The sequence below is a fragment of the Nannospalax galili genome, unplaced genomic scaffold (genome assembly GCF_000622305.1).
Source record: "Nannospalax galili isolate Female #2095 unplaced genomic scaffold, S.galili_v1.0 scaffold127, whole genome shotgun sequence".
Lineage (NCBI taxonomy): Eukaryota > Metazoa > Chordata > Mammalia > Rodentia > Spalacidae > Nannospalax > Nannospalax galili.
Genome location: NW_008360326.1, coordinates 2,428,238 through 2,454,505, shown reverse-complemented (window position 1 = coordinate 2,454,505; position 26,268 = coordinate 2,428,238). Strand labels below are relative to the sequence as shown.

Genomic DNA, 26,268 nt, shown 5'->3' with positions numbered 1-26,268 from the left:
TTCCTATCACTTCTAAAACTTTACCTACTTCTATGGCACTTATTATTTTAAGCCTTATATTATGATCATGCACATATTTATAGTACAAGCCCATTGAGGATGCAGTTCCCACCAATTCATTTCTGTGTTCCTCCATCTTCCTTCTAGCACCATTCCTTACCTATGATTGGTGTTCAGTAAATATTTTTTGAATGTTTGAATGGAGACCCATTGATTTAACATTTTCTTTTTAAAAATTTTATGTCTATGAGTGTTATACCTTGTATGTGTGTAAGTGCATCTGTGTTGTGCTGTGTCCACAGAGGACAGAAGAGGGTAATTTTATGTCTATGAGTGTTATACCTTGTATGTGTGTAAGTGCATCTGTGTCGTGCTGTGTCCACAGAGGACAGAAGAGGGCGTCGGATTCCCTGGAACTGGAGCCATGGATGGTTGTTAGTCACCATGTGGGTGCTGGGATTCAAACTCAGGTCTTCTACAAGAACAGCCCTTACCCTTAACTGCTGAGTCATCTCTCCAGCCCCAATTTAACATTTTCTTTATGGTTGTTTTTCCTCTTGATGCTCATGATTCAACACTAACATAAAGGGAATCTAATTCTGGAGTTTTTTTTTTTTTTTTTTTCAGGATTTACATTGTATTCTAAACAGAACTCTCAAGCTTCTATCTTTCTATAGACAGTCTCATTGTCCCCCTTCCCATCCTTAGCAACTTTCTATTTAAGAAAATTTTCATCTTCAGTGGAAGGGTAGAAAAAGATAGTCTTCTTATGGCCATCTTAACACAGGCTTCATATCTATCTGAAGTGTAGCTTTGCCATCTTCTGTTCCAGTTTAATTGCACAGCACAATTGGAACTAGCATTCATGAACATAAAATCTATAAGATCAATTTTAGATGAGGCAGATATTCAGTAATGTTGAAACTGAAGGGGTGAAATATGTAGCATCACTGAAAAAAGGTCATTTTCTTGATCACCTGTTGGTGCTGTGTTATATGCTATTAATGCAAATACAAAAAGTGGTCCATTCTAGGAGTTCTGGGTCATATGATGAGCGTATGATGAGCTCAATTTTATAGAGAGTGATTTTCACGATGCTAGAGGCAGATACAGGGTGATACAGAGCACAGAGGCTTTTAAATAAAGTTCTTTTTACAGTAGTGCTCATATAGGTATCAATAATTTAAGTATTGTTTGATTTTTATTAAAAAGGACTGACATCATTTTTATTACATTTATTTATTTATTTAGGGAAAGGATACGTGTTCCATGACACATACGCACATGGAAGTCAGAGAACAACTTGCAGGAGTTGGTTCTCTCCTTATATCATGTGGGCCCAGGGATTAAGCTCTGGTCACTGTAAGCACCTTTACCGGCTGAGTCACTTTGCTGGCCTGGCATCATCAATATTCACCTTGAGTAGGATCTCATCATCCATGTCAGGAGCTAGGGCATGATTCAGTTAAGCAGCCATGCTGGGTTAACCAAGACCTAGGCATAGAAATTTGTACTTTAGGGCTCATGGGAATGAATTGTTCACAGAGACACCAACAAAGGGGCAGTTTTCTTATGATTCATTGGGCTGAGGCTTCATGCCAATGGTATTTTGCTGTGGTGATTTTACATTCTTCTCTGTCTATAGCTCCAGCATTTCTAAAGGCATTAGCATAATTAGCCCAGCTGTATAGATGACTCATTGGAATGTGTTCTCTAAGTCTGTGACGGGGTGGGGGTGGGGGTTATGAGGCAAGGCAAAAAAATAATCTTAATCTTAAACCATGAATGGCCAAAACCCACAGCTGTAAACACTGAGTATTTACATGGCCCATTCTTCAGTTTCTTTCTTTTTTGTTTGGGGGCACTCTCCTGCTCTTAGAAACTCTTTCAGAAGGATGGGTAGAGTGACCTGAGTCAGAAACAGGAAGAGGGGAATTTAAAATCCACTTCAAATTTCTCCTTGCTGGTGGCTCAGTGAAAGACTTGGATGGGGGTGGGGGGAAGTTAGGGTTGTTGGTGTACTACCGCCCTTGATTCTTGTGATTCACAGCTGAAAGAAGGCTAGGCTTGGAGTAATGATGATTATGAAATGGTGGCCACAGTTATTTAATAAATATGTGCTCTACTACGAGCCATCGGCTTAGACATATGGGATGAAAATGGACCGAAAGCAAAGCAAAAACCTTGCCCACTGGAGTTTAAACTCCAGGAGAAACTGCTTGCAGGTTTGACGCGTTCTTTTTCACGAGGTCTTAGTCATGAGAGACTTAATCTGTATCAAGTCCCAGCTTCGATGTGGAGGTCACAAAACTTTATTTCTTCCAAAGCTTGCAGACTGATACCCACTTTAAATGCTTATGCATGCGAACAGCGCAGTGGACTCTTTCTGTGTTGTGTGCTGAAGGGAGCGTGTAGAGTGGGCAGGAATCCTACAACAGTACTGACCCCTGATCCTTTCCCGCTGGGGGAAATGCAGGGGCGAGCACAGGCGTCACTCTCTATTCTGGCTGTTTGACTCTTCACTTCGCTGCCTCCTCCCTCCTTTCCTAAATCTCTCCTTTTTGTAACCTCCCTTTTCTCTGGTCCCTCCCTATCCCCTTCCTTCAAACAATTTTTATCTCCTCCTCGAGCTCCCTTCTCCCTCTAGTCTCTTTCGCTCTCATCTCCTTTCCCGCCTCCATTCCCTCAGCCGAGTCTGCGTCAGGGCCCCCACTAGCGTGACGCGCGGGGGCTGGGTGGGAGCTGTCCACTCGCCCCGGTGCTGAATGTAGCCGCGGCGGCTACGGCCGCCGGGTGGAAATAGCTGGGAGCTTTCTCCGCCGCTAGAGCCTTGTTTCCAGAGCTCGGACCGTTGGCCTGCCGCCCCGGCACCTCCCTTCCAGCACCACCCCTTTGGGAACCGAGCCAGGGGGGCGGCAGTCGCCGCGGCGGGTGCTGAGCAACGGCGGAAGACAACACCTGGCAGCAGCCTGGACTCTGATTCCTTTTCGGCTTTCCTAAGAGATATATTTATATACGGGTCTGGGGAGTCTCGAGGACCCAGCTGGAGCCAAGTGCCGGCTGCCTACCCACCTCGGCCACACCGCTTCGCTCCCCACTCCCCACCTTCAGCTGGCACCGCAAGCAAGCCTTACCTCGTTGCGAGGAGAGGTAGCAACAGTGAGCCCAGCCAGCCAGAGGCAGCCGGAGGAGGGAGGGGCGGGTGGAGGCAGAGAGCCGGCCGAGGCCGCCCTAGCTGAGGGGAGCGGGGGCAGAGCTGCCGACAGGACCTGGCAGTCACCCTCCTCCACCTCTACCCGCCAGAACTCTTTCCTGATTTTCTGAAAGCTGTATTATTCCATTAGTATTGTTTTATTTTTCATTGCCCCCACCACCACTCCCTCACCTCCCCCACCCTCACGCCTGCCTAGTCTCTGGTTGCATGGCAGCACTGCCCCGGAGCGGGGGCTCAAGGCCAGCCCCCCGGGAACGAAGAGGAGGTGGAGGATCATGAAGCCTGGAGTCGCGAACGCGCTGGACCGCGGGCAGCAGCCAGAGGACCAGCCGGAGCAGCCCCCGCCCGGGAGACACCAGGACGCGGACCAGCAGTCGCTCCTACTGCCACAGCAGCAGCGGCGGGCGCAGGCAGACCCGGAGCAGCAGGAGGAGGACGACAACGACCAGGAGGAGGAGGAGGAGGAGGAGGAGGGGGAGGAGGAGGAGGAGGAGAAGGCGAGGCCACCCTCCAGCCAGGACCTGCCCGTCTTCCAGCTCTTGCACCTCGCCCGAAGGGACCTTTGATGGAACCAAGGGGAGGGACCTCGGATTTACAGCCTGCAGCTGGAGTGGGCTGGGGGCTGAGATCATGTAACTACTCCTTTCTCCTGTTCCCTCCCACACGCCCTTCTTCTCTACCCACTTTCTCTGCTCCGACACCTTCCCACCCCCATACACATACCCTTTCTCTAGCCAGGACTTTATGCTTTGGAAGGAAGCGACTCTGCGAGGGTTAAGGATCTCTTTTTGACCCATCCTTTCCCAGTCCGACGCCCTATATCCCACTTCTTCTGTGTAGCCTTTGGGCTGCATAGGTAAGCACAAGCCCTTTGCCCAATTTCACCTGCAACCTCTTCCCCATCCACTCAATTGCTCTCTTAAAAGCCACGCTGGTGCTTCTGGGGGTTAAATGCCCCAGTTTTCTGCCTAAAGGAATTAGAACTTCTCCCAACCTTCCCTCCTCCCCCACCTTGCCTTCCTCCAACCAGTCTCCTACTACCTGAGGAAGCCTATCTTTTCTCTCTCACCTACAATCCTCAATTCTTTACCGTACTGCTTTTCCCTGAGCCCAGCTCGAGCAGCTCCAAAATTGATTTATAATCTTTTCCACCCTTTTTTATGAAAGAGATTTACCACAGCCTAGGGCTTTGAGAAAGAGCCTTTCCTGGGGAACTTTTAACACTTAGACATTGATCATAAGGCTCTACCAGCCCAGCCTTGGTAATGCTCCTGCTATTGCCCTGCTCCTACAAGTGGCCTGAGGTCAAATACAGAAAGGAGACACCTTGAGCTAAGTCTGAGTTGGGGTGGGGCTGTCAGGGCAAGACAAACTTTTTTACTTTGCATTTTCTAGGTAGCATTCAGAATCATTGACTCACAGTTGTCAGTCCTGGGAGCAATTTATTTGCTGCGAGGGGCTGCAAGAAGAGCCAGTGAGAAAGGAGATTCTTCCCTAACACAGAAACACTGTGGACCCCTAGCCCCACCCTATTTACTTCTTCAAAGACTCCAACTGGCCCTCCTTGGGTTCTCTGCTTCCCATCACATGCTGATGCCCCTGGGTGGGCTGCTGTGGTGGTGGTGCTGCTGTTGTGGCTGGTACTGCTGTGAACTGTTCGCCCCAGTTCCCCAGATGTTGCGCCACCAAGGTCTCCTCAAGTGCCGCTGCCGAATGCTCTTCAATGACCTGAAGGTTTTCCTACTGCGGCGCCCCCCTCCAGCGCCCCTGCCCATGCACGGTGACCCTCAGCTCCCTGGTTTGGCAGCCAACAACAACACCCTTCCGGCTCTGGGTGCCGGGGGGTGGGCAGGTTGGCGGGGTCCCCGAGAAGTGGTAGGTAGGGAGACCCCTCCTCTGCCACCTCTACCACCTTTGCCACCTTCTTCTGTGGAAGATGACTGGGGTGGCCCAGCCACTGAGCCACCTGCCTCGCTGCTCAGCAGTGCCTCCTCTGATGACTTCTGTAAGAAGGCTGAAGACTGCTACTCCCTGGCCAGTAGCTTGGACAGTGGTATGAGGACTCCGCTCTGCCGCATCTGTTTCCAGGGACCAGAACAGGTGAGTCCCTTTTCCCTTCTGCTTCCTTGTGGTATCTCTATGTCTTACAGATTATTACTTGCCTGCTTGCCCTAGGGAACCATTATGCTGTGGTTACTGTCAAGGACTGTAAGTTTTCAGAACTCTTCAATGATGTTTCTTGTGGTGAAGTTTGACCAATGGGTGTCTGTCACCGGAGGGAACCTGTTTGGTAGCTCAGTTGTACTTTAGATTTTTATATTTTCCAGATGATAGTCTCTTCAGTTCTATCCAGAAACTTACATAGATACCTCAGAAGTTTCAGAAGCAATGAATGAGGAGACGTAGAGGTACATTCATGCCTATTGCCAAGATATACTTTTAGTTGGCTTCTTATTAGTAAACATTTTCCCAGTCCATCTTCAGCTCTACATTCAAACTTCTCTTCCTGAAATTGTGTCAAAATCTTGTTCTCCTTCCTTATCCTCATAGGTTGAAATACAATAAGCCTGTTTTTCCACCTTGAAGCTACCTCGGTTTGCCAAGATACTCCTTGGCAGTCTGACATTTTCCTATGTTGAAAGCTGGTAGTCCAAATGAGAGTGGGCTTAAGGGATATTGAGAAAGAATAAGGAATCTTGCCAGGTCTATTGGCCTTCCCTTAAATTTTCCCTACCCATGGCAAGGAGCAGAGCCTTTTCAAGTCAGGTAGATTCACCCAAACCTATCCATTCATAGTTCCACAGATACCTCTGTCCCTACTGCACTTACAATCCACTGCCTGCAGCACTGGATAGCACGTGCTAATTCTTCAACAATCCCAAATTTTGAAGAAAACGCTTTCCAAAGAGTTCCAGTTAGAAAAGGCTCACCTGAAAATCAGATCTTGTTAGTGATGTAGGGAAGGAAACATTCAATTGGCATGTAGGCAGAGTTCTGTGTTCACATCAGTGACTTCTTCAACAACTTCTTCAAGTAGAGAGAAGATTCTGGGTGCTCCTTGAACAGGTGGCAGTGCAGTAGGAAGCCATGCTGGTGCTTCTGACCAGCCCTGTTCTCACTTTCTCTGTGAGATGTAGGCATAGCTGATAGTTTTCATTTTCCCCCTCTTATCTGTGAATGGCAAGCACTCAGGGTCTCGTGATGCCTGGGGCTATAGCCTGGGTGTTATGAGAGGAGTGAATAAATGTCTCTGAGACTGAAGGTTGGGTTCCTCCTTCTTAGGACTACAATCACCTGAAGCAGCTAATGAAATAGTACCCAGAATTGGAAACTCCTGGTGGGCGAGGAGGTCCAGGTTGGGTGCTCAGTGCCTTTCTTCGAGTCCTTTGCTCCTCTGCCAATGCTGTAGAAAGTGATGGTGGCAAATATAAAGAATGATCCTCCCTTTGGGGTGCTCTAGGTCAGGATTTGCCCCAAACAGGAAAACTCAGCTTTTCTAAAACAAAGAGTGATTTAGCATCTTAACCTTTCAAACTATTCCTTTTTTCTCCTACATCGGCTGGCTCATGTGTGCATATCACAGGGGCTGCAGGGAATGTACCTTCTGGCAGGAGCACTCTTCTCTCTAGAAAAATAGTAGGACTTGGAATGTGTGCTGGAATAATATTTCCCCTGCCGTGTGAACTTCTTCAAATAACTTTATGCCCCCAGGCCTCTTTTCCAACTATGAGATACCATTTTCTGTCCTTATCCTTTCTTTATAAGAGATCTCAGAACTGTGAAAATACCTTGCAAGAGATTAACATATAGTCAATATGTATTTTGATCATGGGAAAGATGTATTTTATTGGGAAAAGAAAAAGAAAGGAATCGTTAGCAATATCATCAAATGCCCTCTTGTGGTATAAAATCTGATCAAGGGTTAAAGCTTTCCCTTTTTAAAAAATCATTATTTTTGCTATATGCCATAAATGAAGCTTTGAATAAAAAAAAACCTAAGACCAATAGAGGAATGGGTTCTTCTATTATGTGGGAGAGGCAGGCTGTGTCTGCACTGAGACCAAATCGAACACTCCTTCTATATGATTATTATGTTGGGGGGCTGCTTTGTATAGGAGCCAAGTGGTTTTAGTGGGATTGGGTTACAATGGTAATAGGAAAAATGTGAGTACTATGTTGGACATGGAGAACGTGGTTTCCCACTTTCTTCTCACTTCACAGAATTTCATTGAGGAAGGAAGACAAAGGAAAGGAGATGGGGGAAACTCTAGGGAAAGATGAGCTAGAGAAGGGAAGAGAGAGGGAAAAGGAGAGGTGGTCAGGTGGGGATTTCTGCATCTCAGTGTCGGTTCAGAAAGAGGAGAGCTGTCCAGCAATTGGGTATACCTGTTCCTGGAGAGGAGTGATCTGATCCATGTAGCTGAATGTCTTTATCCTCTCCCCGTCCAAACAAAGGAGCTAAAACTTCCCCTCCCACTTACCATCCCATGATTTTCCACTACTCTCGGTGCCAAAAGACTGACAAAAATAATTTAATCCTCTCTTGCAAGGGGCTTGTAGTAATGCAATGAAGGGCAACAGGAAGATTCAGCTAGGTTCACATTTGCAGGTTTCCACAAAGGACTTTGCATCCACCCATTCATTCATGCATTTCTTTAACAAATGTTTAGTAGGAAGCCACGCTGTACCAGATGCTGTTCCCAGCACTAAGCATCCAGGAATGAACAAAGCAGATGAGATCTCTATTCTCCTGAAGCCGACCTTCCAGTGGGAACACAGAAATAGGCAAGTAAGTTAGTACATAAATAAGGTCATTTCAGATAGTATGTATGAAATCAAGTGAGACAGAGCCAAAGCAGGATGATGAGTTTATCATAAATGAAAGGAAAGGGATAGGTCAAGTGCAGCCACATTGGATAGAGCAAACAAGAAAAGCCTTCCTATGAGAGTTCCATCTGAACTGACACCTGAATGTTGAGGTGGTCCCAGCAGGGTACAGATATGGGGGAAAGCATCCCAAATACATGAAACAGCAAACTCAAAATCCAAATGTGAGAAGGCTTAGAACATTTGAAAAAAACAAAAGAGAGGGTAAGAGGAGAAGGAGGACAGTGTATGAGTAAATGTTTTGAGAACTCGCTTGGCCCCATGCTAGAAAGTTCCTGAGTGGTCACTCCCCTTTCAGCCATTTATTCATGTAGGACTGTGCATATGGACATATGAGAGTGTAGAGCAGGGGCCTCTTGGCATCCTCTCACTTGGTACTTGTGGCTGAAGCTGCCCAGTCCTCCTGAAGAACAGTGCGCCATAGTTGGAAAGCTGAGGCCTCCTGAACCACATGGCCCTAGTTGGAGTGATGAACAAGTCACATTGCCTTTTTGTGCCTCAGATTCATCATTTGTGAAATAATGATAGTCCCTGTTTCATAGGATTACTCTGAACACTAACCCAGAGCAGTGCTGTGACAGTGTTTTGTTATTGTTATTATTCTCTTGGATATAAGACAGTACTCTCTTTGCTTTGTTGAAAAGTATGTCCCAGCCCAAAGGCTAGCAGGAGGGCTGGGTATAGTCAAGGACTGCTTCTTTTGTACATACAAGGCTCTGAGTACAGAGTACTGTTCCTCTGTTTCTGCCCCCAAAGTCTTTATTAACAGCCAACCTGTGCCTGCTGTTCTGCTGAACAAGGGCTAGAGATACACGTTAGATATGGCCTGTTCTCTAGGATGCCACAATCTATCCCAGACTTCACAGGGGCTGACAGAGATCAAGAACATACAAACGGTGAACCCAAGTGAATTTCACTAATATAAATACAAGAAAGAGAGGCAGGTTTAAAAGCAGCCTAGTGGGCTGGGCACTTCTTCAGAGAGACAGGTGTAGGAGCTTTGCTACTTTCCCCCCAATTAGTCTGGAAGGCTTTTCTGTTGCTGCTGAAGACCAAGTGAGAAGAAATAGATTTAGGCTGAAAGGCTGAGGTTAGAAAGAAGCAGAAGAGATGTGAGACATGTGTATCTTCACAAAGAAGTGAAGCTTCCTGCTAGGCTGGGCAGCTGTGGAATGCCTAGAGGTGGATCTACGGATGCAGCTCAGAGCACAGTGGGGAGGTATGCATGCTTTGGACTTAATGGAAAGCAGGAAGCAGGTCTGGAGGGATTTAACAGTTGAATGCCTTTCTTGTCTTTCTGGGCCTGGCTTCCCAAGAGCTCTGTTCATGGGAAACAAGAATAACATGGAAGGTTTTAGTCAGTGTGGTGGGTTATTGAAGAGTAGGATAAGGGTTTTTCAGGGTTCAAGAGAACCCATGGCCCCCAAGATGCAATGAGAACCTTGAGAGTTGAGATAAAGCAGGACACTTTAGGACCAAATCATGTCCTTGCTCTTCTAGGCTCTGCAGTTTGAGTTTATATTTCTTTGTGTGCTTACTTCATTAATATTTCTTTCCACAAAGAACAGATCCACACCTAACACTAATGGACCTTGGGCAAAGACTCCAATAGAAGCTCATACAGTAGGACAAAATATTTATAAACAATAAGGCCAAGTAGCAAACTGGTAAATGCAGTTTATTCTATCCTCCTGACTAATGTACCTTCAAACCAACCAGGAAGACGGGTATGAATTTAGAACCTTTAGATTTGTCTGAATTATGGGGGCTAGAGAGATGGCTCAGCAGTTAAGAGCACTGGCTACTCTTGCAGAGGACCTGGGTTCGATTCCCAGTACCCACATGATGGCTAACAATGATGCATAACTCTAGTTCTAGGGAAATCCAACACTCTCTTCAGACCTCTGCGGGCATTACACTTGCATATATGCAGGCAATACACTCATACACTCATACACATTAAATAAATAGATAAATAATAGATTATGCTAGCCAATGGGGATGTCCACAGAGTACTCTAATTCTCTTTCCTCCACTGGCTGCATCATGTACCAAGGGACTGTGGATGCACACACATGGATATTCCGGTTGCCTTTCCAGGTTCTGTCCATACCATTCCCTGAACAGTGGCTCCTTTCCCTATTCCCATGCTCTAGAAGGGACGTTTATAGACCTGAAGAAGAGAATTCTGATGATCCTGGGAGCAGACTTGTGACTATCTAGGCAGGAATTCCAGGATTAAGGTAATTGGACCACATTTCAGAAAAGGGACATCATTCCTTGACCATGCAGACACCTTCCTTGTGGACTGTGTGCCATGGAAAGTCTTTCTTGTGTTCAAGGGAAGCACCACAAAAGGACTGTAAGATCCCTGAAAGAAGTGACCTGTTTGTGCTTGTTTCCCACCAGATCATCAGCTCTCAATCCAGTACGTAGCACTTGCTTCCTGCTCCATGATTAATTGCTGAAATATTTACTCAAATGGACATTCACAGGCAGGGAAATTGGGAAAAATAACATTTGGGAAGGAAATATAGGTTACCTTAGGAGAATCGTATAGGTGGCCAGTGCTAGATGACTCTCAAGATCCCTTTTTTAGTTTGAGAGTTTCAGTCCATAAATGGCATTGCTGTGGGTCCAGAAGTATTTATCTAAAGCTAAAAGAAATGACACCTCATCTTTCTCCAAGGGCTCATTTCATGCCAGCACATCTCATCCCAGCATACAGAGTATATGGCATACACAAATATGTCCTCAGCAACAATTTCAATGAAGTATTGTCCTGCATTTATTGGAAACCCAAATTGTTGGCAGTCACATGACTGTGGCAATTGTGAATTTTTACCATGCACATACCATGATAGGGGAGTGAGCCCTTCATGGCCAATAGGGAACAGATACTATTGTGGACCAAAGGGTGCAGATTCAGCCACCCCAAATGAGGAACACAACCACCACCCCTAGTTTTCTCGTTATTTTTTAGTTCCTACTTCTACTATATGGGGTCCTACTTAAACTGGAAGCTCCAAACCCTTTCTTCATCCAAGACCCTTATTAATGCTCTGGTTGTTTATTGGATGATGGTATAATGATGTTCAAACCTCACTATTAATACATCTGGGTATCTCACAGATTTGTGTTTTACTGACTCGCACACACGTGCTCATCAAAGCCCCAGAATAAAACAGAGTGTGGGCTGAAGAGATGGCTCAGTAGTTAAGAGCACTAGCTGCTCTTGCAGAGGACCCAGGTTTCAATTCCCAGTACCCACATAGCAGCTAACAACCATCTATAACTCCAGTTCCAGGGGAATCTGACACCCTCTTCTGACCTCCACAGGCACAACACAGGTGCACTTACACACATGCAGGCAATATACTCTTACACATAAAATAAAAATAATAAATAAAATATTTTTAAAAACACTGAGTCCATCTGTCTCTTGCTCACAGACAGAACTAGGATGGGAAGGGGAAGACACCTTATGTCTTGACAGCTGTGAAGTGCATTCTCAACTCTATTGTCTGTTGATCCTCCACAGGGTGTTCACTCTGGAGTAATCTTGTACCTCCAAGCCTGCATCAATCTGGGGTGGGTTGGCTCATTCACGAGTGTGGCTTCTAGCTGAGACCCTCATATAGATGGAAACTTAATAAGACTGGTATGGCAGGAAATTGTGAAATATGGATTCTAAGAGAGCCTGAGCAAAGAGAAGAGAAATATGGGGAATATCTAAGAGTATGGTATGTTGGATAAGCCCAGCTATGGCCTATGGGTTGGAAGGAGGGAAGTAGGCCACAGGAGGAGGAGATGCTCAGAGGAGTGTAGAAATGAGAGACTGCTTCTTGTTTGCTGGGAAGGAAGCCAAGTTGGAAGTGAGCCAGGATGTAAAGGAGCTGGCAAGTGAATATTGTATGGCCCAAGCTGCATAGTATCCTCCATTCTAAAATGTATTGTATGCAAGCCAGGATTTGTATATGTAGCTTGCATATAGTGCAAATTTGATACCTCCTTGTTTGTATGTTAAAAGCAAAAGTGGGTGTACACAAGGGACACTGCTTGGTGACAAAATTAAATAAATTGCATTTTTTAGAATATATTTTATTCTTTGATGATTTCACACATGTATACAATGTAACTTGATGGTATCTACCCACCCCTAACTCCTCTTCCCACTCCTTTTGTATACTCCCAACATGTCCGATTAGTGCTGCCTGTTGTCTTGACCCTGTGCAGGTGACCGTAGGTGCAGTGAGTTCAGGAGTGAAATGACTGTGCCATGTCCAGAAGACAGCATTTCATAGCACTTTCCATTTTCCAGCTCCTACATTCTTTCCACCTCCTCTTCCACAATGTCCCCTGAGCCTTGAGTGGAAGGGTTGATTTATATAGATGTCTCATTTAGGGCTCTTACCAGTCATTGTTCTCAGCACTTTGACCAGTTATTAGTATCTGCATTAACTGCTGCCTACTACAGAAATCTCTGGCCAATATTCACAGTATCACTAATCTATGGTTATAAACATAAATATTTAGAAGGCAGATTGACAAAATGTCAATTTAGCAAAACATCAGTAGTAGGTTCCCTACTAGGTCCTATGATTCGCCAAGCCATGGGCTTTTGACCATCTTTACAGTACCAGGTATGAATTGCCTCCTATGGATCTGGCCTCAAATCCAATCAGAAAGAGATTTGTTACCCCATAACCTTCAGACCAGTGGGCCTATCTTTCTTGACAGGTCAGTATTGTAGCATTCAGGGTCCAATACTGGTTAACACCATTGATGATTCTTCTCCCCCAATGGCTTACATACCAGCCTTCTGGTACTATGAAAGTGAGTCAGCAGGAAGGAAGTTTTCAGGTCAGCTCCAGCTTGATTTCTCTGTCCTACAACAAAGTGTGTTGTGTCTTTAGCAATAGGGTCTTACCATCAGCTACGGTGGGCAACCAAGAGAAATGACATTAGCCTATATTGTTTTGGGGACCTCTAATATAAGGAAATAGAAAGCAGGAAGGGAGACAGAAAACTGACCTTCAATAAAGCAAGCAGATTTGTTAGCCCTTGCTCTGGAGATCAGAGTGACAGAAAGTCAGAGGGGCAAGATCAGTGATAAGGAAAACCATGAGGGGAAGTTGGCAGCAGGTTTCCTGGAGCAGTTAATAAGGATCTCTGTACAAGATCCTGCCTCGAGAAGCAGCAAAGCCTCAGGTCACATACTGGCTGCTGTCAGCCACGTAGGCTGAGAGGTTCAGGTCCTAGAGTGGAAATGGCAGGAAAGGAAGTAGGAGACGAAAGGATGGAGGGAAGGAGAAAGGGTGGGGAGAGCAATCAGCTGTGGCCCAGGCCTGATAAGAATTCTCACCTGGGATTCAGCGCCATCTGCAAGGAAATCGAAAGCAGGAGGGGAGACAGAAAACTGACCTTCTACAGAGCAAGCAGATTTATTAGAGAACAAACCTGAGAGGGTCCCATGGCTGGGGACTGGAAGAAGTGGGCACCTCCTTGAAGCCTGGGATTCAGAGTACAGCAGCCTCCCTTACAGACTTGGAATTTCATGTTTTTCTCTCTTTGGGGATGATGAAGGGGATTTTGTAGGAGTTAGGTCATCTCAGACAGGTGCAGGATGGGTTTTCCCTTTATGGGGAGGGTCAGCCATGCAGGACTCTGGTCCAGGTTGTGCCCAGTGATTGTGATTGAGTCATATCAGAGGGGCCAGTGAGGGGGTTGTAAGACACAGCCTTCCAGGAAAGCCATCAGAGAGTGGTGGCCATGCGAGAAGCATTCAGGACCTAATATTTTTCCATCATCTAGGGCCTCCCTAACCAATAACCCAGAGATATTCAGACCTGGCACTGAGATTTTAATTTAATAATCAATATATTCTGGGGGAAGCATTATCTACCCATGAAGGTACTTGTAGTCAATTTCTCTTTAAAAATACATTTTTGGGCTGGCTGTGGTGGCGCATGCCTTTAATCCCAGCACTCTGGAGGCAGAAGCAGGCGGATCTCTGTGAGTTCAAGGCCAGCCTGGTCTACATAGCAAGTTCCAGGACAGCTGGGGCTACAGGGAGTCCCTGTCTCAAAAAGACAAAAAAAAAGATACATTTTCAAAAGATCTATTTTATTTTTTAATGGTGTGTGTGTATGTATGTATGTATGTATGCATGCATGCATATATATATGTATGTATGTATGTATGTGTATACACATGAATGCAGTTGTCTGAGGAGGTCAGAGGCATTGCATCCTCCTGGAGCTGCAGTCACATGCAGTTATGAGCAACCTGACATGGGTTCTGGGAACAAAACGAGTCTTCTGCAAGAGCAGTACTCTTAACCATGGAGCCTTCTCTCCATCACTCACCTCCCCCAAACTGCATTTTAATAATTAACTCACAAAGTAGTGGGTTTCCACACATCCTTGGCTTTGGTTGACCTACTCCTTACCCCCCTCCTCTCCCCTGTCCTCTGTTCCCATTCCCACTTAAACTCCTAGTAGCCCCCCTCCCCCCAGTTTTATATCACATGTGTTCTACTATCTTTTCACTCCTTAAAGCCTCTTCCCCTCCCCCTCTCATGGGCCTTTTCTAGCTTATTGATCTACATACACCAAATGAAACACACAAATATAAACAGTCAAAACTAGGATCTCCATACAGAGAGACCACATGGCATTTGTCTTGGTAGAATCAGGCATAATTACATTTTGGGCTCCAGGTAGATGTCATCAGTAAAATGGCAGGGAGTCTGCAAATATAGGCTCTTCCCAATTTCATGATCCAAGGAATTACCTCTTGTCCCACAAGGGGATTCCCAGGTCCTAGTCTTGGACATGTTCATTCCATACTAATAATGCTATGTTTGGTCCCTAATATGTGCATTGTAGAAAGTATATTATCTATCATCTATCTATCTATCTATCTATCTATCTATCTATCTATCTATCTATCTATCTATTGTCTGTCTATCATCTATCTATCATCTATCTATCTGTCTGTCTATCTACCTATCTATCATCTATCATCTATCTATCGAGAATTAATGCACTCATGTTTGTGTGTGTGTGTGTGTGTGTGTGTGTGTGTGTGTGAGTGAAATTCCAAGTATGGAGGTTATAGATGACTTCTTGAGAGGTTGGAGAGATGATGCGATAGTTAAGAGCACTGACTGCTCTTGCAGAGGACCTGGTTTTGATTCCCAGCACCCACATGATGGCTAACAACTGTCTGTAACTCCAGTTCCAAGGGATCTGTCACCTTCTTCTGACCTCTGCAGGCACTACACAACATGGGTGCACTTACCTACATGTAGACATAATATTCATACACACAATAAAAATAATAAATAAAATATTTTAAAAAAAGAAAAAAGGGAGAAAAGTAGAAAACTAAATAAAAGAGAAGCAAGAAAGAACAAATCAACTTTATAACTGCACATTAAAGATCATCTTGGAGAAAGAATTTAGCATATAAGAAAGAAAAACTGTTCCATACACAGGCATAATGGAAATGGCTAAATATGCTTTGGGATGAAATTAGCATTGTGGATAAGACCATAGGACTTTCAACTTGACCTTAGACAAGGGGCTGAGTAATAAGACCATGAGGCTCCAGGATCAGGACTGCAAATCCCAATATTGCTATGTAAATGTGTGGCATTGACTGAGTTATAGACTCCGAATCTTAATTTCCTCCACTGCAGAATAAGAATGATAATAACCGGACCTGTCACAGACATTGTTGTTTGGTTCAAATGATACAATGCATGCCAGTGTGCTATGCCAACATACAATAAAATCACAAGCACACAATAAACATTCTCCTGATGTTGCTGTCTGACCGTGCCAGTCTCTGTCGTCTCTTAAAAAAAATCCTGGAGAATTTCTGCCTTGGTCTGTGTAAACCTTTGGGCTAATGACTACAGAAGGAGCTGCCTATGGGTACATGAAACCAAATAAACCCCTGCATCACCTGACAACTAAATAAAAATCACCTCAGGGGTGCTGGGGAGATGGCTTAGCAGTTAAGAGCACTGGCTGTTCTTGCAGAGAACCTGGGTTTGATTCCTAGTACCTACATGGCAGCTAACAACTGTCTGTAACTCAGTTCCAGGAGATCTGGCATCCCCCTTCTAGCCTCTGTGGGCACTGTATGGCACAGGTGCACTTATATACATGCAGGCAATACACTCATACACATAAAAAAATAAAAATAATAAAACATTTAAAAAATTACCTTGGATATGCAAAGCATTTCTCAAATGTATAGGGAAGCCATTATGGTGAGCAGAATCAAAAGCATCCTTCAGTATAGAGTAGCCTCTTATCAATAAATGTACTCAACATTTGAGGGGTCATGAAACCATTTTTTCTCAGTATAATACCAGTTTATTACCTTTAAAAATCTATCACAAGTTATTATAAAAGATACTAAAACTTCTAAAAATATAATATTTTGAATTTATTCTTTGAGAAATTAACATAAGAATACAATGCATTTTTATCATTCGCCCTGCCCCCCACTCATCCAACTCCAGACCTGCATCAAGTCCCCCTACCAATTTCATGTCTTCTTTTTTAATAACCCACTGATTCAATTAGTTCTGCCCATATGCACTTGGCTATGGGGTCACCCAATGGAGCATCGGCAACTTGCCAGTGACCATACCTCCAAAGAAAAATGAGTCTTCCCCTATCCGCAGCCCTCAACTGCCAATAGTTCCTCAGCAAGGGGTGAAGCCTTGTGAGCCCCTTCTCCATTCATGCTGGCAATTTTGACTGGCTTGCTCTTGTGTAAGTCTTGTGCAGATAACCACAGCTGCTATGAGTTCAGGAGTGCAATGGCCATGTCACATCCAGAAGAGAATATTTTGCCCCACCCCTCTCCATCCTCCAGCTCTTACATTCTTTTCCTTACTCTTCTATGATGTTCTCTGAGCCTTGATGATGTCCCTCTGAGTGGGGAATTCATTTAGATGTCCCATTTAGGGAGGGTGTGAAAATTTTTTGAACATCAAAAAAGGTCTAAATTAAAGGACATTCTACAAGACAACTGGTTAGTATTTTCCCAAAGTGTCAAGGTCATGAAAGATGAACAGGGGAACTGCCTCAGGTGGAAGGAATCTAAGAAGATATGACAATTAAATATAATGTGTTATCTGATTTGGTTCTGGATCAGAAAAATGACACTAGAAAGACAACTAGTAAAATTAGAGTAAGGCATGTAGGTTCAATATTAATCTTATCTCAAAGTTATATTTCTGGTTCTAGTTATTGTATTATGGTTATAGAAGATGCCAGTCTTTGGAGAAGTTAAGTGAAGGGCACGTGACAATATTTGGTGCTATTTTTTTTTTTTTTTTTTTGAGACAGGGTCTCCCTGTAGCCCCAGCTGGCCAGGAACTCACTATATAGACCAGGCTGACCTTGAACTCCCAGAGATCCACCTGCCTCTGCCTCTCGAGAGCTGGGATTAAAGGTATACACCACCATGTAGGGCTCTTTTGTGCTATTTTTATATTTTAAAAAGAAGTTTGAAATTACTTCAAAACTAAAAATTAAAATTATTTAAATGGGGGAAGTTTGTCAAATGTAAATGAAAGGGAATTTCTAGTGTAGAGAAATGGATTTGGTAGCTCTAGCATTTACTAGCTCTGCAGCTTTGGGAAAACTCAGTCACTTCCTCTGAACTACATTGTCTTGTATCTGTAACATAGAGCTAATAACTAATTAATAGAATCATTGTGAGAAATTAAGTAGGGGGACTAGAGAGATGACTCAGAGTTAGTGCACTTCCTGCTCTTCCAGAGGTCCCAAGTTCAGTTCCCAGCACCCATGTTGGTGACTCAAACTGCCTATAACTCCAGCTCCAGAGGATCCAATATCCTCTTTTGGCCTCTTTTTGGGCACCCACACACAGGTGGCATACACTCACCCAGACACACACACACACACACACACATACACACACAAATAAATTTTTTAAAAAGAGAAATTAAGTAGACAACATCTAGCACAGTGAATGAAGGGAGCTGAACGGCAATGTTAGGCATTCTAAACCCTCCTTCCCCTTCTGTCCAAAACAAAGCAGATAGTAACATGCTCCGTTCATTCCCCAGGTGTAAGTACTGTATACTAAGTGCTTTGCAAGTGGCAGGGTGATACCAGAGTTAGGCAAGGTGTCATGTGGGCAGGAAAGTTTCCCCACTCTGGGATCTTAAGCACATAACAGAGTTAATAATTCCCAGTGTAAACAGCACTGACCGTTATATGGTGTTCTTTAACTGTTTTTAACCTGACACCCCAAAAAGAGCTTTGATACATGGAATGAATGTGGGCTGTATGTTTTGAGTCATCCTGTGGTGATCCCTCCATCAGCCAGGAATTTGAGCCTCTGTGGAGCCATGTGCTACTTTAGAAAGAAAAGCTTCCCAGGCCTGGGGTACTCAGCTCTCTATAGTGTTTGCAAAACAACTGCCAGATCCAGAGAGCTGAAGGTTAAGTAGAGCGGGTTGAGTGGGTGTACAGAGGTGTCACTCCCATTATGCACCTATTTGTGGGTGGGAGTGAGTGAGGAGTGGGTCTGTGTATGTTTCTGGATGTGGGATACAGTATTTAATGCAGAAATGCAGATGAGAAAGGCCCTGGTGTGAATTTGTCCATTTCGCTGCTCTTGACTAGATGCATCTTTGTTCCAAAGAGAGCCCCGAGGCTCTGGTCTTTGCAAAGTCTATGCTGGTATTGCACACAATGCCTTGGTTCTTGCTTTGAAGGAAAAATAGCATGATTTCAAAGGATTTTCACACCAAACTCTATTTATCAGGAAGTAACTCTATATAAAGGGCTTGCTCGTCACTTAAATTAATTTTTAGCCTTTGTATGGCTCAAAAAGCATTGTCAACGTGATGCCTGGAATTCACTTCAAAATATCTAGTGACTGCAAGTGAAGCAAGACCAGCCATGGGCTGAAAGTGTGGTGGTGGGAATGTGAGATTTATTCTACAATTCTCACTACTTTTATGTGTTTGAATTTCATAATAAAAGGTATAGTCTACTGCTTGGTTAATAAAAGTATATTAAAAGACAAGTATAAAAGGTTTTACAGAAAGGCAGGTGGAACTAGCTGAGGGTAGATAGGATAGCTTTGGGCACAATAATGCTAAGGACCTGGATCAAAAACAGGCAAGACCCAAGCAAGCCCCATCGGTATCAGTTTTGTTCCATGAGGGGAAGAAAACTGATGACCTCTTAAGGGACACTTTACCCTCAGTATCACAATTCAGAGATGAAAATACCCTGCCATCCATTTCCTTTCTGGCCACTGGGTCTGGTGGCCATGAAAGAAGCCTGGTGATCATTCACTCTGCAGATACCAAGTGAGCACACCCGGGTGCCAGGCCCTGTGAATGCAGAGATGAGATGCAGGTTCAAAGCCTAGGACAAGAGACTGGTCTGCTAAAACGCTACGACAACATAATACAACAGGTCACTTGGGCAAGGGTTATATGCATTGTGCTCTGCACTAATGAGCTTGCGAGAACTGGCAAGGACCCTGAAGAAGCTAACCATTCAGTGGCTGAGTGGATATGAGCAAGCAGAAAGACAGCTAAGGCAATTCCCCAGGTGGATGTGTGAGCCAAAGTACAGCCACGAGAGAGCGAGCCTGACCCCCCTCACCAGAAACTTATTCCCTCTAATCCTCTACTCTTCTCATTGCTTTTCAATCACTCCGTGTAGTTGCCTCCAGAAAGCCTGGTGATTGAATGGGCAGGGTACAGATAGGAGAGTCCTTGTCAGCGGCTAGTCTTCTCAGTGTCTGTTTTTCTAGGTTTGGTCCTAGCAGTTTTTCTGTAATAGGAGCCTGGTGGTTTGGCTGTACTTTGGGCCACCTGTCTGGGAATAGTAATGCCACAAAAACTCTCTTGGTTTTTTGAATGATGGTTTTATCCAGAAGCTTCCAAAGAGTCTGAAGGAACCAGAAGTTTTCTTATTGTCTCACACATGAAGAACCACTAGTTCATATTTCTGTGGACAGGAAGGAAGAACAGAAAGTATTTTCCTGACATTTACAAGTAAGAAACCAGGATCCAGAGAGGTGAGGTTGACATGCTTAGGAAGGGGGGAAAAATCATGACATGGGGCCTCCTCCCGCGACCCTGAGTGTCCCCGACCGCTTTCCGTCTCGCCGGCAAGAACGACGCGGGAGGACAAGTCAGGATCCTTCTGCAGCAGTTTATTTGAAGACTGAAGACCAAAGACGCCGAGAAGTAGGAGAGCTATTGCTTATATATGCCCCAAAGGTCCCATTTATGACGTATAAGAAGCGGATTGGTTGCTGGAGATCATAAGAAGCGGATTGGTTGCTGGAGATCACGCCACGGGAGGAGGCGAGGGAAAGCAGGCTCTTGTGCACGCCCCTTATGGGTGTGGCAGGATGTTTACTTTTAAGAAGGTCCGGATTCCGGCACCATCTTGTAATGGCGGCGGAGGCTGTGGCTCTCCACAAGAACAGAAAGTATTTTCCTGACATTTACAAGTAAGAAACCAGGATCCAGAGAGGTGAGGTTGACATGCTTAGGAAGGGGGGAAAAATCATGACATGGGGCCTCCTCCCGTGACCCTGAGAACCAGTGAACATATATGTGTAGGAGAAAAAAATTATTTTTGCTGGCTCCTCTTTTCCAGCCCCAGGTGTGTTCATCTTTCATGTCCTAACACATGAATATATTCCCATAAAGTGTAGAATGTTAAATGAATGGCATAGACTAGAGAGGAGGAGTGTACAGGAGCAGGATGTGCATGTGGTTAATTTTATTTTCTAATTAATTCTGAGGCTAACCCTCTAACTTTAAAAAAGATGCTTATTGTTGAAAATATACAAAATATGAGTCCACTGCACATTACAATTAGACACTGAATGAAATTTCTTTCATATGGAAGGATTATTGTTTAATTAGGATCTGTGGTTATAGAAGACACAGAAATGAGCATGCAGTTTCCACAGACCACAGACACCTTGTAGATGAGTAAATTGTGATATTAACTTGGTTCATCTTTCTTCCATGTGAGTAGAATAATATTTCTAGTTAATTTGTAGCAAATATTTATCAAGCAGCTGTGTCAGGATGACGCCAAAGATTCTGGAGATTATGATGAAGCAGAACACAGTTCCTGTCCTCTGAGAGCCAGTCATGTGGCTGCTGGTGGGACAATTACAGGATAATCAGGCCTATGAACTGTGTAAAGTATAATGGAAGTGTGGCCTGGAGGACCCAGGAAGGCTTCATGCTGGAGGTACCTGCAGTGGACCCGATCTTAGCAGAGATTAAGAGGATGGAAGTCATTCTAGGTAGAAGGAGGAGCTTTTCCAAATCACAGAGACTGGAAAGAAGCGGCGCCCCTGGGAAGAATGGGAAGGCCAGGGATGCTTTAACACTTAAGCACTCCCTCATCCTTCTTTCTCAGCATGCTCTGGCCCATAGAGATGCATTTGCCTTCACCCCTGAGCATCATCTGTAGCGCCTGTGACCTTTGTTCTATGTAAGAGCTTTCTCAGTGAAAGTAGGGCACCAGGATCCTTCTGATTGGGGTGATCGTTATGGTAACCACCTCAGATTGTTGGGAATTACAACAGGTTGACAAAATGGAGTCTGGAAGCTTAAGAGCTCTCTGTGCCAATGTTCCACCCAGTGCTCCTGACAGTGTCTCATTCAAGGCTCAGTCATCTTACTTCAGATCTCTTACCTGGCAGCCATTTCCCGGAGAGAAAATCAAAAGAAAATGTGGCACTAGCCCTGTTGTTTTCCAGACCTTTGTCTTAGCAGGTCCTCCCGCTCTGGCGGCTTGCTCATACCTATGGGGATCTGGCAGAATCGAGGTATTGTGTTTGCATTCACTTTTGTTCCCTTTTGATATTATCATTCCCCAGCTGCCATCAGCATCCTCACTGTCCCCCTTAATGCTCAAAGAAGTTAAAGGTTTGATGAAAAAAGTGAACCACACTGAGCATGAGATCCTCCTCCATTAAAAATAAGGGGATTCCAGACACAAAGAGGGTGAGTGATGTGTATGTGTTGCTGCTCTCTACACAGAATGCTGGGCTAGCTGAGCACAGCCAGGGGCAAACCGAGGAGTCCTGCAATCCAGGGAGGGTACAGTCCAGAGGTGAAGTCCCAACAGAGTCTAGGTAGCCTTGGGCAATCTGCTCCAGGTTCTTGAAGTTCTGTGTAACTCTTGCCAGCTCTCCGCTGACCAGTTTTCATTTCTTAGATAATGTTAGCAATTTACTGACCAACTTTAAACTCCACCGTGTGTCTGCTTCAAACTCTCAAAGGTACCCTTTAACTTGTACTTGATGAGGTCTGGCACACAGTAGACTCACAACAGTAGGAATACTTGTTCTTTGTTGCCCCACTATAAATTCTATGGACTCTGAATACATAATTAGGGGTGAAGTAAGTGTGCTGGGCAGAAGGGCAGCCATTATGTTCCAGGGATATAATAGGGTCTTCCAGAACAAATCTATGAGATATAGTCATCTCTTAACCCGATGTGGAGAAGAGGTCCTTCCAGAAGAGTCAGATAATTTGTTGGTTTGTAGGGCAGGGGTTGGAATGAGGGCTCCTGAATCCAAATCCAATGCTCTTTTTACTATTTCATTCAACATAATTAAATTCAATTGTTCTTTTTCAACCATCTGTAATGTGTCAAACATGATACCAGCTTAAGGAATGCAGATAAATAAACGTGGCTCCTTCTTTCAATGACCTTTCAGTTTAACAATAAGGACAACAACAATAACTGTCATAGAGATCATAATGGAGAGATGTCCTTGTTGAAGCATGAGCAGAAAGGAAGAAGGGCTGCCTTTGCCTGAGTGAGTCACAGGCAGGTGGCTTCACAGAAGAACCAGAATCTCCAGTCAATAGCAGGAAAAGGAACAATAGTTCACCAGAGACAGGTGGGGAATGATACTGGGGCACTTACAAAGATGAGGCGGTGAGATGTAACATGGTGGTATGTTAAAGCAAGGTGGTATGTCCTGGCTTGGTGATATGGGGCAGCATGCTGGTTTGTTATGGCATGACATGATAGTAGTGTGGTAGTATGTCACAGCGTGGTGTGGTAGTGTAACATGGCAGTTTGGTGTGGCATAGCATGTTGTGATGGTATGTTACAGCATGGTGGGATGTTACAGTGTGGTGGTGTGGCATGGTGTACATCCTTGTGCAGTGTGGTAGCATGGCATGTTAGTGAAAGGAATACACGTTAGAAGTGTCAGGAGACAGTTGCATCAGAATCAGAGTCTCCCACCAGTCATATCCATTTTTTTTTTTTTTTTTGCTATCCCCCAGACTATCCCTTGTAGTGACAGGCTGAGGAAAACAACTGCCTAGCCCTGCTGCATGGCCTCCTATCATAAGGAGTTCCGAGCAGCTCATTCTCATCCTTTCACCGTCATGGAAAAGAGTTCAATGCCCTCTGCACAGCGACAGTCAGGGAGTGCTGGGATTTGGACCTGACTTCTTAGCTCAGCTTCCAGTCTCATCATCTCAGCCTCCCAGCAGGCACTCTGGCTAATCTCCACAGCCTGCCATTGCCCACGCATGCCCAAAGGTCCTCAGCTTTTTTGTTTCTATTCTCAGCCTTCCTCCTCTCTGGGATCCCCACTCCTCCCTTCTAGTACAAGTTCAAACCCCACACTCCTCCAGCCTTACCTCAGGCGTGACCTCTTCTACGAGGCCTTGCTCCTGCCCTGCATTTCTTCCTTGCCTAGAGTATCTACTTGGTGCAGGCTGCTGGTCCTGTCATCATCATGGACCTCCATTTCCCTCTTCCTGTAGTCTGGCTACAGGGAGCGTCCTCTGCATCTCCAGTTGACCTGCATACTACTCATCATGCCTAGAAATTAGAGAGATTGAAAGAGGTTATGCAATGAATTCAATCCAAGCCAACTGGGTGTTTGAATACTTTTGTATATCCATTTAAGAAAAACATTTCTTCTTGTTCTTTTTAAAACGTTTTTTATTGAATTTTTGTGTATTTCACACATAAAGTCATCTTTATACCCCTTTCCCCTTTGGCACCCTCTCATAGCCCCCCCTGGAGTTCATACATTCTATCATTTTTGTTAAGGCCTATCATGTAAAGTTAGTATCCCCAGATGTCCCTTAGTACAAGTTCATCCACCAGGATTTAGTCAGCCTATCTAGACTCCTTCCCTTTAAGAAGTTCATCTCTTCCTCACCCAGCAATAATCAGTTGCCAATAACTCTTTGACTAAGATTGGGGCCTGCTGTCCATTTCCATAGTTCTATGCTAGGTTTTTGTCTTACGTTTGCATCGGTCTTGTGCATGCTGACACCATTACTGTAGGTTTGTATGAGAAGAGTCCCAGGCGCCTGTAGGACTGTTTCTGCCTCCCTGGCTATTATAATCTATCTGCCCCCTCTTCCGAAATGGTCCCTGAGCTCTGGGTGGGTAGATTTTAATATAGAAGTCCTGTCCAAGGACCCACACTCTGTAGACTCTTATTCTCTGCATTTTGACCATTTGTGGCCTTTTGCATTCCTGACCCTCTGTTGCATGAGGGAGCTTCTTTGATGAGAGTTGAAAGATGCATTAGTGTTCTCTTCATCCCTTGTTCTATGTTCTGTGAGCCTTAGCTGTAAAGGTTGCAACCCAGATGTGCCACTTAGACTTGGGAAGTTCACAGACAATCTCTGTGTGTGATCAGTTGTGGAACCATGTAATTATCTCTGTCTCTGGAAAAAGAAGCTTCTTTAATTGGTGGTGACTGGGATACTTGTCTATAAATTTAAGGATCCATATTTTGCACATAGTAAGAAATTACATTTATCTAGAGACGTGACAGCCTTGGAGTTTTCTCTAAGATCTATGACCTCTCCAGTTATGCGTATTTGGCTAGGTTTACAGCACCACACATGAGTTTCCTCCCACTGAGTGGGCTTTAAGTCCAATTAGGTAGCTGTTGATTACCCCCAAGATAAAAATGTCACTATTGCATCAATGTTGTTTGCTGTGCTGGTCATTGATGTGTTTTTTAGGCCTTGAAGCTGGGGTTGGATGATTGATTAATGTTCTCTCCAAAGCTATGAGAGCTAGCCTTCAGGGGAGGTGGTTTCCAGGTCAGTCCCAGCTCCATTGTTCCAAATCCCATGTCCAAAGTATGTCCTGTTTTCAGCAATAGGGTGTTGCCTCCCGTCAAGTTCTGGGAGGTAATCAAGAGCTGTGACAATAGCCTGTGTGATTTTGGGAGTCTTCGGGACTACCCTGGCCAAGAGCTCAAAGGAAGATTTGTCCTGTCCGGCACTGTTTCTTGTTATGTAGCCTTCAGCTGTACTCACAGACTCCTGTAGGGATGTTGTATGTGTACTTTCTCAGTAGGTTTTTGGACTAATACAATCCCTTTGTTTTGTTTTTTTTTTTTCGTACTACCTAGGCACTAATTATCTCTCCTCTTTCTCTCCCTGTCTTCTCCTCCCTCCCCAGCCTCTCCATTTAAAGTGTCCCCATTTTCCCCATTTCTCCTTTGATAGTTTCTATACGCCGTGGTCCCACCTCTCTTGAGCTCCTTCTTCTGCTTTATTCCCATAGCTCTTTTTCTGACCCTCCTTCTCCCCTCCCCTTTAACTACCCCCTTTTTATGTATTTCTGCCTTAGTAATACCTGTCTCCTACTATTCTTCTTTCTTGGGTTCCATCTTTCCCTTTACCTCCCTGTTTCCCTTCCATTTTCCTGGTTCCTGCAGTTATATCAGGATATGTGCCCACTTATAAGGATTCGGTGCTAAAATCTACAAATGAGGGGGGATATAGGTCTTTTGTTTCTCTGAGTCTGTGTTCTTCACTTAGTATAACAGTTCTAGATCCATCCATTTACCTGCAAATTTCATTATTTCATCTTTCCTTACTGTTGAGTAGAACTCCATTGTGTAAATGTACCACATTTTCATTAACCACTCATCAGTTGAGGGGCACTTATGTTGCTTCCAGCTCTTAGCTATTGTGAAAAGAGCAGCAACAAACATGGTTGTACAAGTGTCTCTGCAATAGGATGAGTCCTTTGGGTATATGCCAAGGAGTGGTATAACCGGGTCATATGGTAGGTTCATTTTTAGTTTTTTAAGCATCCTCTACACTGCTC

At 44.5% G+C, this 26,268-nt stretch overlaps 1 protein-coding gene across 2 annotated transcripts in view; it reads left to right on the top strand.

Annotated features, from left to right (window-relative positions):
• The first annotated feature begins 3,687 nt into the window (after positions 1 to 3,687).
• March4 (membrane associated ring-CH-type finger 4) overlaps positions 3,688 to 26,268 on the top strand; it is a 112,322-nt gene continuing 89,741 nt past the window's right edge. The window contains exons 1-2 of one of the 2 annotated variants that reach the window (XM_008825684.1): positions 3,688 to 4,070; positions 4,610 to 5,314. In XM_008825684.1, coding sequence (XP_008823906.1) covers positions 4,802 to 5,314 — 513 coding nt within the window. In that variant the 5' untranslated portion in view covers positions 3,688 to 4,070; positions 4,610 to 4,801. Of the gene's footprint in view, positions 5,315 to 26,268 lie in introns of both variants that reach the window. The other variant, XM_008825683.1, reaches the window with a different exon arrangement.